General features: G+C 35.3%; 1 protein-coding gene across 6 annotated transcripts in view; it reads left to right on the top strand.

The window, feature by feature from the left end:
• The window catches only part of TASOR (transcription activation suppressor), a 55,284-nt gene that overhangs the window by 12,945 nt on the left and 28,089 nt on the right, over nucleotides 1-14,250 (top strand). For all 6 annotated transcript variants that reach the window (XM_081819271.1, XM_081819249.1, XM_081819238.1 and 3 more), the window contains exons 7-11: nucleotides 2,651-2,775; nucleotides 4,733-4,764; nucleotides 5,528-5,633; nucleotides 6,423-6,526; nucleotides 6,605-6,708. In XM_081819271.1, coding sequence (XP_081675397.1) covers nucleotides 2,651-2,775; nucleotides 4,733-4,764; nucleotides 5,528-5,633; nucleotides 6,423-6,526; nucleotides 6,605-6,708 — 471 coding nt within the window. The remainder of the gene's footprint in view (nucleotides 1-2,650; nucleotides 2,776-4,732; nucleotides 4,765-5,527; nucleotides 5,634-6,422; nucleotides 6,527-6,604; nucleotides 6,709-14,250) is intronic.

Below are 14,250 nucleotides of genomic sequence, written 5' to 3'. Positions count from 1 at the left end.
TTGTTCATGTTTTCAAGACAGCTCAGAAACATAGTGTGGCTCCCTAGACTTACAGAGTAATATTGAGATTCCTTAGTCTAGTTCTTCCAACCTTGTATTTTGTATGATCGCTGCCCTCAACACACCTCATTTCATTTTGAAGCCTTGGCTTCTCTTGGCCCAGATTCTGGCCTAGAAAGATCTCCTGCCTAATAAAATACTACTCATCCTTTAAAGTTGAAGCCCCTTGAATTACCTTAATTCATGTAATTTTATGCTATTGATTTGATAGATTTTTTTTATTTTAACATTTTTCTAAGATGCAAACTTAGAATTAAATTTTAAGCTTTAAAATGATACACAGTAAAAAAGTATATGTTTGCCGAATTTTAATTAATTTATTATTTTTTTAAAGATTTTATTTTATTTATTTGACAGAGAGAGAGAGACAGACAGCTAGAGAGGGAACACAAGCAGGCGGAGTGGGAGAGGGAGAAGCAGGCTCCTGGCCGAGCAGGGAGCCCGATGCGGGGCTCGATCCCAGGACCCTGGGATCGTGACCTGAGCCGAAGGCAGACGCTTAACGACTGAGCCACCCAGGCGCCCCTGTTGGCCGAATTTTAGTCACTATGTTTTTATATGATGTTTTACGACAATAGTCCCCGCCCCCCCCTTATCCTCAGGGATACGTTCCAAGGCTCTCAGTGGGTGCCTGAAACCACGGATAGTACTGAACTCTGTATGTATTATGTTTTTCCTATGCCTGCATACCTATGATAAAGTTTAATTTATAAATTAGGCACAGTAAGAGATTAATCACAATAATAATAAATAAGAATATTATACTATAAAGTTATTATAGTCTCTCAAAATCTCACTGTGCTGTATTCAACCTCATGATGATATGAGATGATAAAATGCCTACATGCTGAGATGCAGTGAGGGGAATGACGTGGTTACTGTGACGTAATGTTAGGCTACTGTTGACTTTCTGACCATTTGTCAGAAGGAGGAACATCTTCTGGACTATGGTTGATTACAGAAGCTGAAACTGGAAAGTGAAACTATGTATATGGGGGGGGACTATTGTATAAAGTAATGGGGAATTAATAATATAAACTTTATATAAAACTTTATAGAAAAAATGAATGCTATTTTTTTAACAAATGTATAAAAAATGTATATAGCCAGATGGATTGTATGGGAAAAGGAGTGTGGTATGCTAACCCCCCTGGAGATGTTTTTTTTTTTCTTTCTTTAATCTTCACTTTATTTATATAAAATAAAATTTGTTCTTGTTCCTTGTTTTAACACTCAGTTGTAAGTGAAACTTTTTTTTTTTTTTAATTGACGTATAGGGGTGCCTGGGTGGCTTAGTCATTAAGCGTCTGCCTTCAGCTCAGGTCATGATCCCAGGGTCCTGGGATCGAGCCCCGCATCAGGCTCCCTGCTCGGCCAGGAGCCTGCTTCTCCCTCTGCCTGCCACTTCCCCTCTCTCGCTGTGTGTCTCTCTCTGTCAAATAAATGAATAAAATCTTAAAAAAAGTAAAAATAAATAAATTGAAGTATAATTGACTCTTTTTGAAGACTCTGAATGGGCAAGCAAGACGTATTGTTGGGGGCTTTTAGCAAAAATTATATTCACCAAAGTCATCTGGGCTGGCTCATTTGATTACTTTTTGGGCAGTAGTTGCAGAAGGTAGCAGTAACTTTTTCTTTTTTTTTTTTTAAAGTAGTAGGTTTTTCTAACAGAACTTGTAAACTAGCTTGATGTTTCCAAAAAATTTTCAGGCATTTTTAGAGCAGCAACAACATTGAAATCAGAAGTTTCCCAAGGGAATGGACTTTGAAGGGCAATGCTTTGTTTATAAACTAGAGCATTCTTTTTAATGAAAATCACTAGTCTCCAAGTCACAAAACCCTAATGAATGTTGTGAATAGGTGAAGGGGAGAGGCAGATGGGTAGTAAGAAGAGAATTAGCTACCTTTGTCACCTGTGTTCATAATCTCTTCCACCTCCTCTTTGCTGCTTGGTCTGCAGTTGGAACCAAGAATATGTTTTTCTTTGGAAATAATGAACAGGGGGCCTGGGTGGCTCAGTTGGTTAAGCATCTACCTTCAGTCAGGTCATGATCCCAGGGACCTGGAATCAAGCCCCACATCAGGTTCCCTGCTCAGCAGGGAGTTTGCTTCTCCCTCTGCCTCCCCCCACCCCGCCCCAGCTTGTGCTTTTTCTCTCATTTTCTCTCTCAAATAAAATCTTAAAAAAAAAAAAAAAAAATGAACAAAATGCTAGATTTGGTTGAGATTGTGTCCTTAGCATTTTACTTTTTTGTATCAAATTGACTTTTCTGGGCTGACTTGGGAACTTACAGATGTCCATTTGTAACATTTTTGTGAGGAAATTTGTTGCACATTCCCAGGGGTAAGCTTTTCAGAAGTAGGCTTTTAGAGTACCTACTAGTGCATCTGAGATAGAGAAGGCGAATATTTTATATCATAAAATGAATATAAGGTACAAATTATTTTAATTAAATTGATAAGCAGTGCTTAAAGATAGTGTCTGTTAGAGGTTTAAATGGTGTTATATTTCTCAAAAATCAGGCAAATAAAGATTCTACTGTGTACATCTTGTCTTACAGAAGTTAATTTTGCATTTTCTTATTTTTAGTATTATTTTTATGAGTATAGCTTTGATGAACTCAGGCGAAGACCGAGACATGTATGTCCATATGCGGTTGTATCTTTTACTTACAAAGATGATATACAGACTCCAAAGTTTGTGCCTTCATCTAGGTAAGATTCATGAGTTTTAGACTTCATCCAGAATGTTATCAACCAGAATATTGTTTTACATGTCCTGCCCTGCTGAATTAGGAGGAACACTTTGTTTTCTTCCCATTTTTTTTCTTACCTGGCGGTTAATTAGATGCATGAGTGTTCATGATGACTTTTAAAAGGTCAGTATGAAGAACATAATTTATGTGGAAATACAAACTAAAATTTACTTAAACCTCACCCGTTAACCCTTTTTCTCTTGATATTGAAGGTTTGCATAGTTGAGTAAAATGCAGTTTTTAAAAGTGAAATTTTGTGTATTAGCGCTCCTAGAAATGGGGAGCTTCTATAAAAGATGCTCCAGTCCCACCTCAAACCAACTAAAAAATCAAATGTTTATTAAGTAGTCTAGGCATTGGTAATTTTAAAAGCTTCTAGGTGATTCTGATTTTTAGTGAATTGAGTACCACTGGTGATATCTTATAAGCTCTACTGTAAAGTGACAAAATAACAAAGCAATTTCCCTCATTTTTTTTCCCATGTGGTGGTTTCAGAAAAATGTTGGAAAAATTGATACCTATTAATTTAGAAATATTGTTTTAAAAAGCCACATTTCATGAAATACGTACGTTTTTTGAGGTCAGTCTTTTCATTGGCTTTCCAGATCAAATCATGTCTTCCTTTAAGTTGAGATCCAGCACACTTTTTTCATGTCAGCAAATAACTCTGGTAACCATCCATCCATAGCCATAAGTAGCAATTCATGTGATATCCAGACACTTGTGATTTTCATCTTTCTTGTGGCTCTGTATTTATGATTTCCATGATTTGTTTAAAATAGTGCCTTTCAACAGTAATCTTTAAAGACACCCAGCACTTAATTATGAGGTCATACCTCCAGAAATAGTAACTGTCTGTTAATTTTCTTTGCCTCTTCTTTGATTCCATCTTTTGATCTCTGTATCATTTAAAACGAGCATTGATTGAACATCCTTGCTATACCTTGAATGCTGCCATGAGTGCTTCTGCCGCAGGACCTCTGCATTTGCTGTTTTCTTTTCCCAGTTAGTGGCATCATTTACACTTAACACTTTTATCAGAGCTCTCCTTAAAGGTGACCTTATCAGGGGTGCCTGGGTGGCTCAGATGGTTGAGCGTCTGCCTTTGTTCTGCTCAGGTCATGATCCCGGGGTCCTGGGATCGAGTCCCGCATTTGGCTCCTTGCTCAGCGGGAAGCCTGCTTCTCCCTCTCCCACTCCCCCTGCTTTGTTCCCTCTCTCGCTGTCTCTCTCTGTCAAATAAACTAAAAATCTTAAAAAAAAAAAAAAAAAAAAGTGACCTTATCAGCAAGGTCTTCCGTGATTTTTATTTTTAACCCCATACCCTTAGTTGCTTTGTCTTTTTCTCCATAGCATTTAAAACCATCATCATCTGGTAAACTATATACTTAATTTTTGATTGTTGTCTGTCCTCTTCATGAGATTGTAGACTCTGTGAAGGCAGGGGCTTTGTTCATCCTAGTAATCCTGTTACCTAGAACTGTGCCTGGTAAATAATAGGAGCTTGGTAAATATTTATTGAATAGGTTTAATATTTAATATTAAACATTTAATATTTAATAAATAGGTTTAAATATATATTGAGGCTATTTCTTCAGATCTCATCACCAAAATAAAATAATTCACAGAGACTTTAATGGACTCTGTTATCTCCTGATGACTTTTTGGGAAAAATAGCTCTCATAAATTTGTACAGATATGGTAATTTGAGCCAAGTAACTGTTTGCTTCATGTAGACTTGGATCTATTAAATGTTATAATAAGTAGTTAATATGTTCTTCCTACTTGGATGAAGGACTTAATTTTCTTGTATATTACACTATTAAAAATAGCACTTACGTCAAGGTCCTGAATGTTAACTTTCTTGTTATCAGTCAGTAATATTTTTCTTTTTTTGTTTTTGAATTTATTTATAGATCTAACAGTTTCAATGCAGATAGAAACACAGGTAAGATTCTTTTATTTCTTTCCTTTAGTTTTATAAATTGGAAAAATAAGCACATATAGTAAAAAATTAGTGTTTTGCTTTATTTTTATAATGAACAAAAACCTGCAAAGTCTGATAAAGGAGATGAGGCCATGTTATGATGTAGCTTCAACATTTGGTTGTTCAAGTATAAGGTCTCTCTTGGAAGCTGTGCTAATACTGTGAATAGACCAAAGGATTTTAGCACTTGGATAAATATAAAAAATAAAACAAACTTCACAACTCAGCTTTTTCAAATACTGTATTTATCAGAGGTTTAGGATTTATAAGACCTAGAGAAGATTAAAAGCATTACTGACATTTTCTGTCATCAAGTTTCTCCACAATGAAAAGAGAGTGAGTAGAGGGTGTGAGATGCTATTAGGAATTCATGTAGTTAACTGGATTTAATATAGTCTCTTTTGGGGGAAGTAAGAGGGCAGTAAATATATTGTCTTTGCTCTTTAACTTTCTGATATACAGACATTTAGACAAATAAATTTGTTATTTTTTGCAGCTGGAATAGCCCTGCAAGAGAAAAGATACTGAAACAAAAATCCTAATATTTGAACTCTCTTGTAAATAGAAATGTCATGGGTGTTTTTTGTTCATTTTGTTTTTTGTTGTTGTTGCTGTTCTTCTACTTAAACATTGTCTCTAGATGTGTTTCCCTTATTTCCATCTAGTAAGCATGTATTTGCTTCTGGGCTGCCAGTGGCTGAATTGTGTTATTCTTTTTATTTAGATAAATTTAACTACACCTTGTGGAAAGGACAGCTTTTAAATAAAGGAAAGCTTTTGTGTTATATTTCTCTGAGGTCAGCCACTCGTGCTTTTTTGCCTATCAAGCTGTAAGTACGTTATGTTATAAGAAAATAGCAATTAATGGTTGCTAACTATTCAGTTTCTTCTCTTGCTTTTTATTCTTATATTTAAATTTTACTTTGGTCCAAAAGAATATAAATGTTGATTTGTTTTAAAAAATTGATAACTTGGGAGACTTAGTTGGCAAAATGAGCCCTCTACTTTTCTGTCTTGGTTTGAGAGTGGGCTAAATAGTCATACACATTTATGGCATAAAACTTTTTCTAAGTGATTTTAAATTTTAAAAGTGATTTTTCAAAGTTTTATCCTAATTAGATATATTTTTCGTTTAGCAATTTGAACATGATAGACTTAAAAGTTATCAGTTCTTTGTTGGAAATGGCTTTGATGTGGTGAGTGAAGTTAAAATTTATAGACTCTTCAGTCCTGTGCAGCATATATTGGAATAGAAAGGTCTGGAATGATCTTTTGCTACTACCCCAGTAAATATAATGGGCCTTCATAAATGTTTGAAGATTAACAGTTCATACTTGAAATTTTAATAAAAGAACAGCCTTTTATTCTTTTTGGTTTAGTAAAATTGGTGTATAGGATTAGCTTCTGGCTTAAAGATGGAAGGTTGGTGATGCTGCCAGTCTTTTTTTCTACTTCTGTATATATCTGGACTTCCCATATCAAATCCTCTTTAGAATCAACTATGATATTAATAAGTGTGCTCTGCTTTCCACCAAGATCCTCATGTGGGCAGGGGAGGGGAGGAAATAACATTACTAGAGTTAAACATATAGGTAAGGCAAATTTCAATTTTCTTTCAGTCCTGAAAAGTTAGATGTTGAAACAGTTATGAGTATTGATCATCTGAAACAGAAAATCCCTCCAGCGCTGTTTTATAAGGAAACATACTTAGGTCCAAGTGAAGGTAAGTAATTTAATTTTATTAAAATATATAAAAAGCAGATTTGATTTAGTATTTACAGTGTGTTTTTTCTTATGTCAGTTTTGAAGAATGGAATGTATTGCAGCCTTTATGAAGTTGTAGAAAAAACAAGAATTGGAAGTAACATGGAGAGTTTACTACAAAAACTAGAGAAAGAAAAACTTGTGAGTGAAAGGTTTTAAAATATTCCTCATTCTACCTTAGAAATAAGTATTTGAATAAGTGATCATATTGTTTCAGTTTATTTCATTTTTGCTTCTGAAAGTACCATAAAGTCTCTTTGTTGCTACTATTTAGGGAACAGTTTTACTATGGTCTTTTTATTTTAGCCATGACGCTAGATCTTCTGCAAACCAGTCTTCCCCATGAAGTATCTTTATTGTATTTTGTGATTGTGACAACAAATATTTATTGAATACCATTTTCTTATGCAGAGTTTATACTTCAGTAAAAAATGAGATAAGGAGACTATTCTTCTGGATTATACAGTGATAAATGGAGTTCCTCTGGTTTGTTCCAGTAGAGACTATGCCATATTTGAAGATTCAGAAAGAGCAAGATGCTTGGTGAGGTTGAAAAGAAATAAAGCAACAACACTAGTTGAGAGAAAGTGGTAGGACATGAGGCTAGAAAAGTGTGTAGGGGGCTGTGTCCTGCAGTGTTATGTAGGCAGCGTTCAAATATTTGGAAGTTTGGATGTAATCCTAAGAGCAATTGGGTTTTAAAGGGAGTAGCATGAGGTTTTGATTGTGTGTGCGACATGATCACATCTGTGTTTTGGAAATTTATTTGGTTACTCTGTAGAGAATGAATTGAAAAGGGGAGATGAGGCAGAAAACTAGCATTACATTAGAGGGTGATAATGGGTGGAGGAGAAAGGTAAGAATGATGATATAAGAGACTGATTTAAGAGATATTTACTAGGTGTATCCAATAATAGATACTGATTTTACTGAGTTTGGATAGAGGGATTAGGTCAGGCATCAGTTGTGATGGGTTCAGGAATGAACAGAAAATGAATACATGCTATTATGTGTAGTTTAGCTGAAAGAGAGGAGGTAGTTACAGAGGAGAGGGGCTCATGTTTGAATGTTGATGGAACATTTCAGTAGAGAGGGGAAGAAGTTTTTTGCACAGGTATGCCATGTGCAATACAAGTTTTTCAGCAGTTGACTTCCTTTTACTCCTCACTTTGTTGAGCCTCAATTTCTAGGTGGTCAAGTGGAGGTTAGTATCAATGATTTTCAGAACTTGCAACTGCATTTTTAATTTTTTTTTTTTTTTTTTTTTAGATTTTATTTATTTGAGAGAGACAGAGATAGTGAGATAGAGAGCACAAGTGGGGAGGAGAGGGACAAGCAGGCTCCCCACAGAGCAGGGAGCCCGACGTGGGACTCGATCCCAGGACCCTGGGATCATGACCTGAGCCGAAGGCAGACGCTTAACCGACTGAGCCACCCAGGCGCCCAGCAACTGCATTTTTAATGGCTTGTAGAATTTCATTGTATACATATATGTTTATGGGTGGGAGAGTCAAATTGTATGCAAAACTTATAGGGAGAGTTTATACACTTAGAAATTGGTGGATACCTAACAATAACTTTTTTTTTTAGATTTTATTTATTTATCTGAAGGAAAGAGAGAGAGCACAAGCGGGGGTGGGGGGAGCGGTGGGCAGAGGGAGAAGCAGGCTCTCTGCTGAGCAGGGAGCCTAGTGTGGGGCTCGATCCCAGGACCCTGGGATCGTGACCTGAACCGAAGGCAGACGCTTAACTGACTGAGCCGCCCAGGCGCCCCTAACAGTAACGTTTTGACTAACCAGCTAGAAATCTTTGGGCTAGGCATCTTAGAACACACACATGCACATTCAGTATGTATGAATATACTTTTATATTTACATTTCTTGTTTTCTTCTGAAATACAACTGTTCCTCCTAATCAAAATCTATTTAAATTCCAGAGTTCAGAAAGTGAAAGTTTAGAGAGTAGGTTTGGATATGGTGAGATACTGGGTTATCCAAATCTGTTTGGTTCTTGCATTTCAGAAAATGAGTATTGAGTCTTGACAATGAGGAGTTTATCAGAAAACTGTATCTGTTCCATTTCTAGTAGTGAGAATCAGGATAGGAAGATACTGGTATTTTATTCACCTGAGCAAATATTATATTAGGTTCTTGGAGGACTGGGTTTTCCAGAATTAAGAAATAAAGTAAGATTCTGTATCTTAGAGGGCATGAGCATTCCACAAGGATACACTACCTGAGTCTAATGGACCCTAGGTATTTTGTGTAGCTATACCTTTTCCTACAAACCTCAGTGGGAATTCTAACTATAGCTACTTTCTTCATAGTTCTAATGATGATGGAAGATGCATTGAGGACTGTTGGGTTCTCAATAATTTCATCTTGAGTATGTATACAACATATAGTATGGATCAGAGATTTAATGAATTACCTCACAGTAATAAATATATTAGCCTTCCTTTGCCCTAGTCTTTAACCTTAGGGCATCCCAAGGAAAGACAGGTCAGTTATCCTATGCAAGTAGCTGGACATTCCACAGGCAAGGGACGAGGAAAAATGGTTTTTCTTTGCTTATTAAAGGAAGGAGGCCACTATCTCCCTCCCTTCCTGGAAAGTTCTCCTTGAAAACAGTAATGAATATTAACTCCAACCCTGTAGTAAATAAATAAAATCTCTTCAGGAGGCACTTAGCCCTCTGGGACATCTCCAAGTTTCTGGGACTCATTCATCCTTGAAATATAAACACCTAAGTCTTCCTGGCACCTTGGGGCTTAATATAGGAACTAATCTGTGCTGTAACCTCTTGGCCCTCTTGTGTACTGACTCGGCACTCTCAGGGAGATAAGGGAAATTTAATTATCCTTTTCAATCAGAGCAGTTACTTAGATAATTGGCTACAGATCTAATTCTGAAAATATGTGAGAAGTAAAATATTTCTGGGGGAAATGAAAGCAGACATTCCCTATCTTTATATTTACTTTTCTGTGTATCAGGAGGCTAGTTTTGGTGGAGGACCACTGAGAAACCTAGGGAAATTTTATTTTCTCACAGGGAGATTTATAATGTAAGTAAAGTTGTATTGAGCTCTCTTTTGTAGGGGATAAGTTAATAATTCTTAAAACTAACTTAATATAGAGGAAAATGATGGATGTCCCTAAATTTGAATGTTATTTCTTATGTGAACATTCTATATTCCATACATTTCTTTGGGGTATGTATCTAGTATATTAGATTTATTATCTATAAGTAGAGTTATTGAATCATAAACACATGACTGGCTTTACAAGATAATGCGATATTGTTTTAAGTGTACCAATTTATATCCTCTATAACCAGCAAGTTCTCCTTAATTCACACAGTCACTGGTAGTCAGACTGGCAAAATCTTGCCAATCTGGTAGTTATAAATTATATTGTACTGTGATTTTAGCCTGTATTTTCCTGAAATATGAGTTGATCATCCTTTTATAAATTTATTTCTTTTAGTGTTCACTTGCCTATTTTTCCTTTGAGTGGCTTGTTTTCTTACTAATTTGAGGAATTTTTTATATATTTTGGGTACTAATACTGAGGTATGTGTGCTAGAATTTTTTTTTCATAATCTGTGCTTGCCTTTTTTATTCATGGTGTATTTTTGAAGAACAGATGTTCTTAATGTAATTAAGTTTATCTGCCCGAATGTTAAGCACTGTTTGTGACTTTAAGAAATCTTTCCTTACCCCTAGATCTTACAAGTATTGCCCTAGGTTTTCTTGTGAATGTGTTATGATTTTGCCTACGTGTTTTTGTTTGTTTGTTTTGCATGATATAATGTAGGAATCCAACTTCACTTTTTCCCAATATGAATAACAAGTTGTTCTGAACCATTTATTGAATAGTCCCGCTTTTCTCCACTAAGAAGCCTTGATAGGAGGTAGGGCCAACTGCCCCACTTTTTTCATCCTTTTAAGGAGTGTTTTGCTATTTGAGATTTAGCTTTTTTCAAAAATTTAAGTTTCAGCTTTGCTTTTTTTAAAAAAAATTTAGAATCAGCTTTTAAGATTCCCCCTTCCAACCCCCTCTTCTCCCCCAATAAAACCCTATTGGGATTTCTTAATTGGAGTTTTATTAAATCTATAGATCAAATTTGAGAGAATGGAGGTCTTTTATGATGCTGTCTTATCCATGAACAAGATTATCTCTTTACTCCTTTAGGGTATTCTTTTAATAGGGTTTTATAATTTTCTGGATATACATCTTGCTTAGTTTTTGTTCAGTTTATCCCCAGGCATCTTACTCTTTTTGATGCCATTATAAACAATATTTCCCATTTCAGTACATTTTCTGTTTGTTGTGTATATAAAAAAGTAATTGATATTTATATATTGATTTTATGTTAGATCAGTGTATGAAATTTGAATAATTTGTTCTCTTTTATACATTATTTGGGATTGCTGTATAGACTTTATTATCTGGGAGCAACATTGTTTTGTTTTTTTCCTCTCTAGTCTTTAAGCTTTTTATTTCTGTTTCTTGTATTACTGTGTAACTAGGATCTCTAGTACAATGTTGAATAAAAGTGGTAGTTGTAGGCATTTTCTTATCTTTTTGATTTTCAAAAGAACACGTCTAACATTAATCACTAGATAGGAAGTTTGCAGTAGATTTATCACAAATCTATCAGTTTAAAAATTTTCTTCATTATTTTTTTAACCATGATGGGTTTTGAATTTATTGAATGCTTTGCGGGGGGGGGGCATTTATCAAGACGGTAATATGGTATATTGGTGCATTAGGGTTCTCCAGAGGAACAGAACTAGTAGGATGTACATATATAGAAAGATTTATTATAAAGAATTGGCTCACACAATTATGGAGGCTAGAAAGTTCCAAGATTTGCAGTCAGCAAGCTGGAGATTCAGAAGAGCTTATATGTTACACTCATCCAAAAATACTCTCAGAAATAGCCAGGATAGAGTTTGACCAAATATTTGGACACCCTGTAGCCCGGTCAAGTTGACACATAAAATAAACCATCACATGTAGAATTTATCCTATAGACTTATAAGATGAATTATATTTTATCTTTTCTCATATTAAACTGTATTTGTGTTGCTGGTTAAGAACACCAACTCCAGTGGCACCTGGGTGGCTCGGTTGGTTGTGTCTGACTCTTGATCTCAGCTCAGGTCTTAGTTCAGGTCTTGATCTCATGGTCATGAGTTTGAGCCCCACCAGCGTGGAGCCTACTTAAAAAAAAAAACCAATTCCGCTTTTTTTTCTTTTTGAAATGCATGGTTTGGTTTGTGAATGTTTTGTTTAGGAATTTTGTATCTGTGATGATGAGTGACATTGACCTGCAATCTTTCTTTCTCATATTGTCCTTGTCTAGTTTTTGTATCAACATTCTACTAGTTTCTCAGAATTGAATTAGGTAGTATTCCTCATTTTGCAAGATGAATGTATATATGATTAAAATCTGTTCTTTGGATGTTGGCTAGCACTTAACTGCAAAACTGTGTCTTCCATTTATGGATGACTTTAAAGTACTGATTCGATTTAATAGTTGAACTTTTCAGGTTTTCTATTTTTTCTTGTTAAGTTTGGACATATGGTTTTGTTTGGTTTTTAAGAATTTGTCCATTTCTTCTGTGTTTTTGTGTTTATTGCGATACAGTCATATAGTTTCTTATTAATAGCTGCTGTGAGCATAATTACATGATAATTTTTCATTTTGCTTCCCCTGTTTAATCACTTTCACCAGAGGTTTATTTTATTAGTCTTAAGAATCAAATTATGGTTTTAACCTTCTGCTATATCTTCTTTTTACTCTTTTACTAATTTTAGCTGTTTTATTAACTTCCACCTTTGGAGGTTCATTTTGTTATTTCTGCCTTTGGAAGTTAGAAGAATGATCAATGAATTTTGAGTTCCAACCACTGCTTTAGTTGCATTCCACAACTTTTAATATGTAGGATTTTCATTATCCTTCAGTTGTGTATTTTAGTTTCCATTGTGATTTCTACTTTGACACATGGTATAGAGGGTTGTTTTTAAATTTCCTAATATATTACAGTACTTTTTTTGTTTTTTTCTAATTTAATTCTGTTATCAGAACAGGTGGTGATTGGAAATTTATTGATACTTGATCTAAAACTGACTTTGTTGTCAATCTTTGAACATGCCCCCTTGGTAGATATGCCAAAAAAAAAAAAAAAAAACCCCACAAAAAAGTGTATTTCTTAATTGTTAGATCCTCTGGGTTGACAGCTATTTTCTCTTAGCACTTTGATTGTATTACACTATCTTCTGGTTTCTATTTTTGTTGAGACGTCAGTTCTTAGTCTAATTATTATTTCTTTGTAGGTCGTCATCTTTTTTCTGGTTGCTTTTTTAATCTTCATCTTTGGTATTTTGCAATTACATATCTAGGTGTAGATTTTTTTTTTTTAAGATTTTATTTATTTATTTGACAGAGAGAGACACAGTGAGAGAGGGGACACAAGCAGGAGGAGTGGGAGAGGGAGAAGCAGGCTTCCCACTGAGCAGGGAACCCAATGTGGGGCTTGATCTCAGGACTCTGGAATAATGACCTGAGCCAAAGGCAGACGCTTAACGACGAGCCACCCAGGCGCCCCAAGGTGTAGATTTCTCATTTATCCAGCTTGGTGTATATTCTTTCGTATCTTGATTTACATACTCATTTCTGTAATACAGTTACAGTTAGTTATTATCTGTTTATATTTCTCCTTCGTTCTGTTTATACTGTCTAGGACCCTGGAACTATCTTTTCATTTTGTACTTGATGTCTGTGACCTTTTGTGTTTTATATACACTTGTTTCTCTGTGTGCTGCATTCTGAGTAACTGTCTTCTAGTTTACAAATTTTGTCTTTAGCTGTGTCTAATTTGCTGTTTAATTCATTGAGTTTCTAATTTCACATATTTTTGATTTCTAAAAGTTGTATTTGATTATTTTTGATCTGCCTGTTTTTTGTTTTGTTTTGTTTTTAGACAGATTCTTATTAATTTTTTCAGAAATACTTACTGAGTACCTATCGTGTGCCAGGCAGTGTTACAGGAGGTGGAGGTTATATTCTCATGTCCCTTGGTATCTTTTTATCGAAATAAGCTTCACTGCTTTAGCCATTTTTAAGTGTACACTTTTTCAGTGATTTTTAGTAGATTCCACAGTGTTGTGCAACCATCACCACTATGTGTTTTCAGAATATTTTGATCACCCCAGAGGGAAACCTCATACCCATTAAGCATATGCTCCGCATTTGTTCTCCTCCAGTCCCTAGTAACTATGAATCTGCTTCTTTCTTTATGGATTTGTCTATTCTAGACATTTTATGTAAGTGGAAACATGCAGTATGTGCCTGGCTTCTTTCACTTAGCATAATTTTTTTTTTTTTTAAGATTTATTAAGGGGGGAGGGACAGAGAGAATCTTCAAGTAGACTCCCCGCTGAGCATGGAGGGGCCCTACGTGGGGCTCGATCTCATGACCCATGGGATCATGACCTCAGCTGAAACCAAGAGTCAGTCGCTGAACTGACTGAGCCACGCAGGCATCCCTCTTAGCATAATACTTTATTTTTAAATTTTTTATTGTTATGTTAATCGCCATACATTACATCATTAGTTTTTGATGTAGTGTTCCATGATTCATTGTTTGTGCATAACACCCAGTGCTCCATGCAGA

This window comes from Leptonychotes weddellii, chromosome 1, assembly GCF_054177405.1.
Source record: "Leptonychotes weddellii isolate Sample4059 chromosome 1, ASM5417740v2, whole genome shotgun sequence".
In the NCBI taxonomy this organism is placed as follows: Eukaryota; Metazoa; Chordata; class Mammalia; order Carnivora; family Phocidae; genus Leptonychotes; species Leptonychotes weddellii.
The sequence above is the reverse complement of the archived record's forward strand: the minus strand, read 5'-3'. Positions and strand labels throughout refer to the sequence as shown.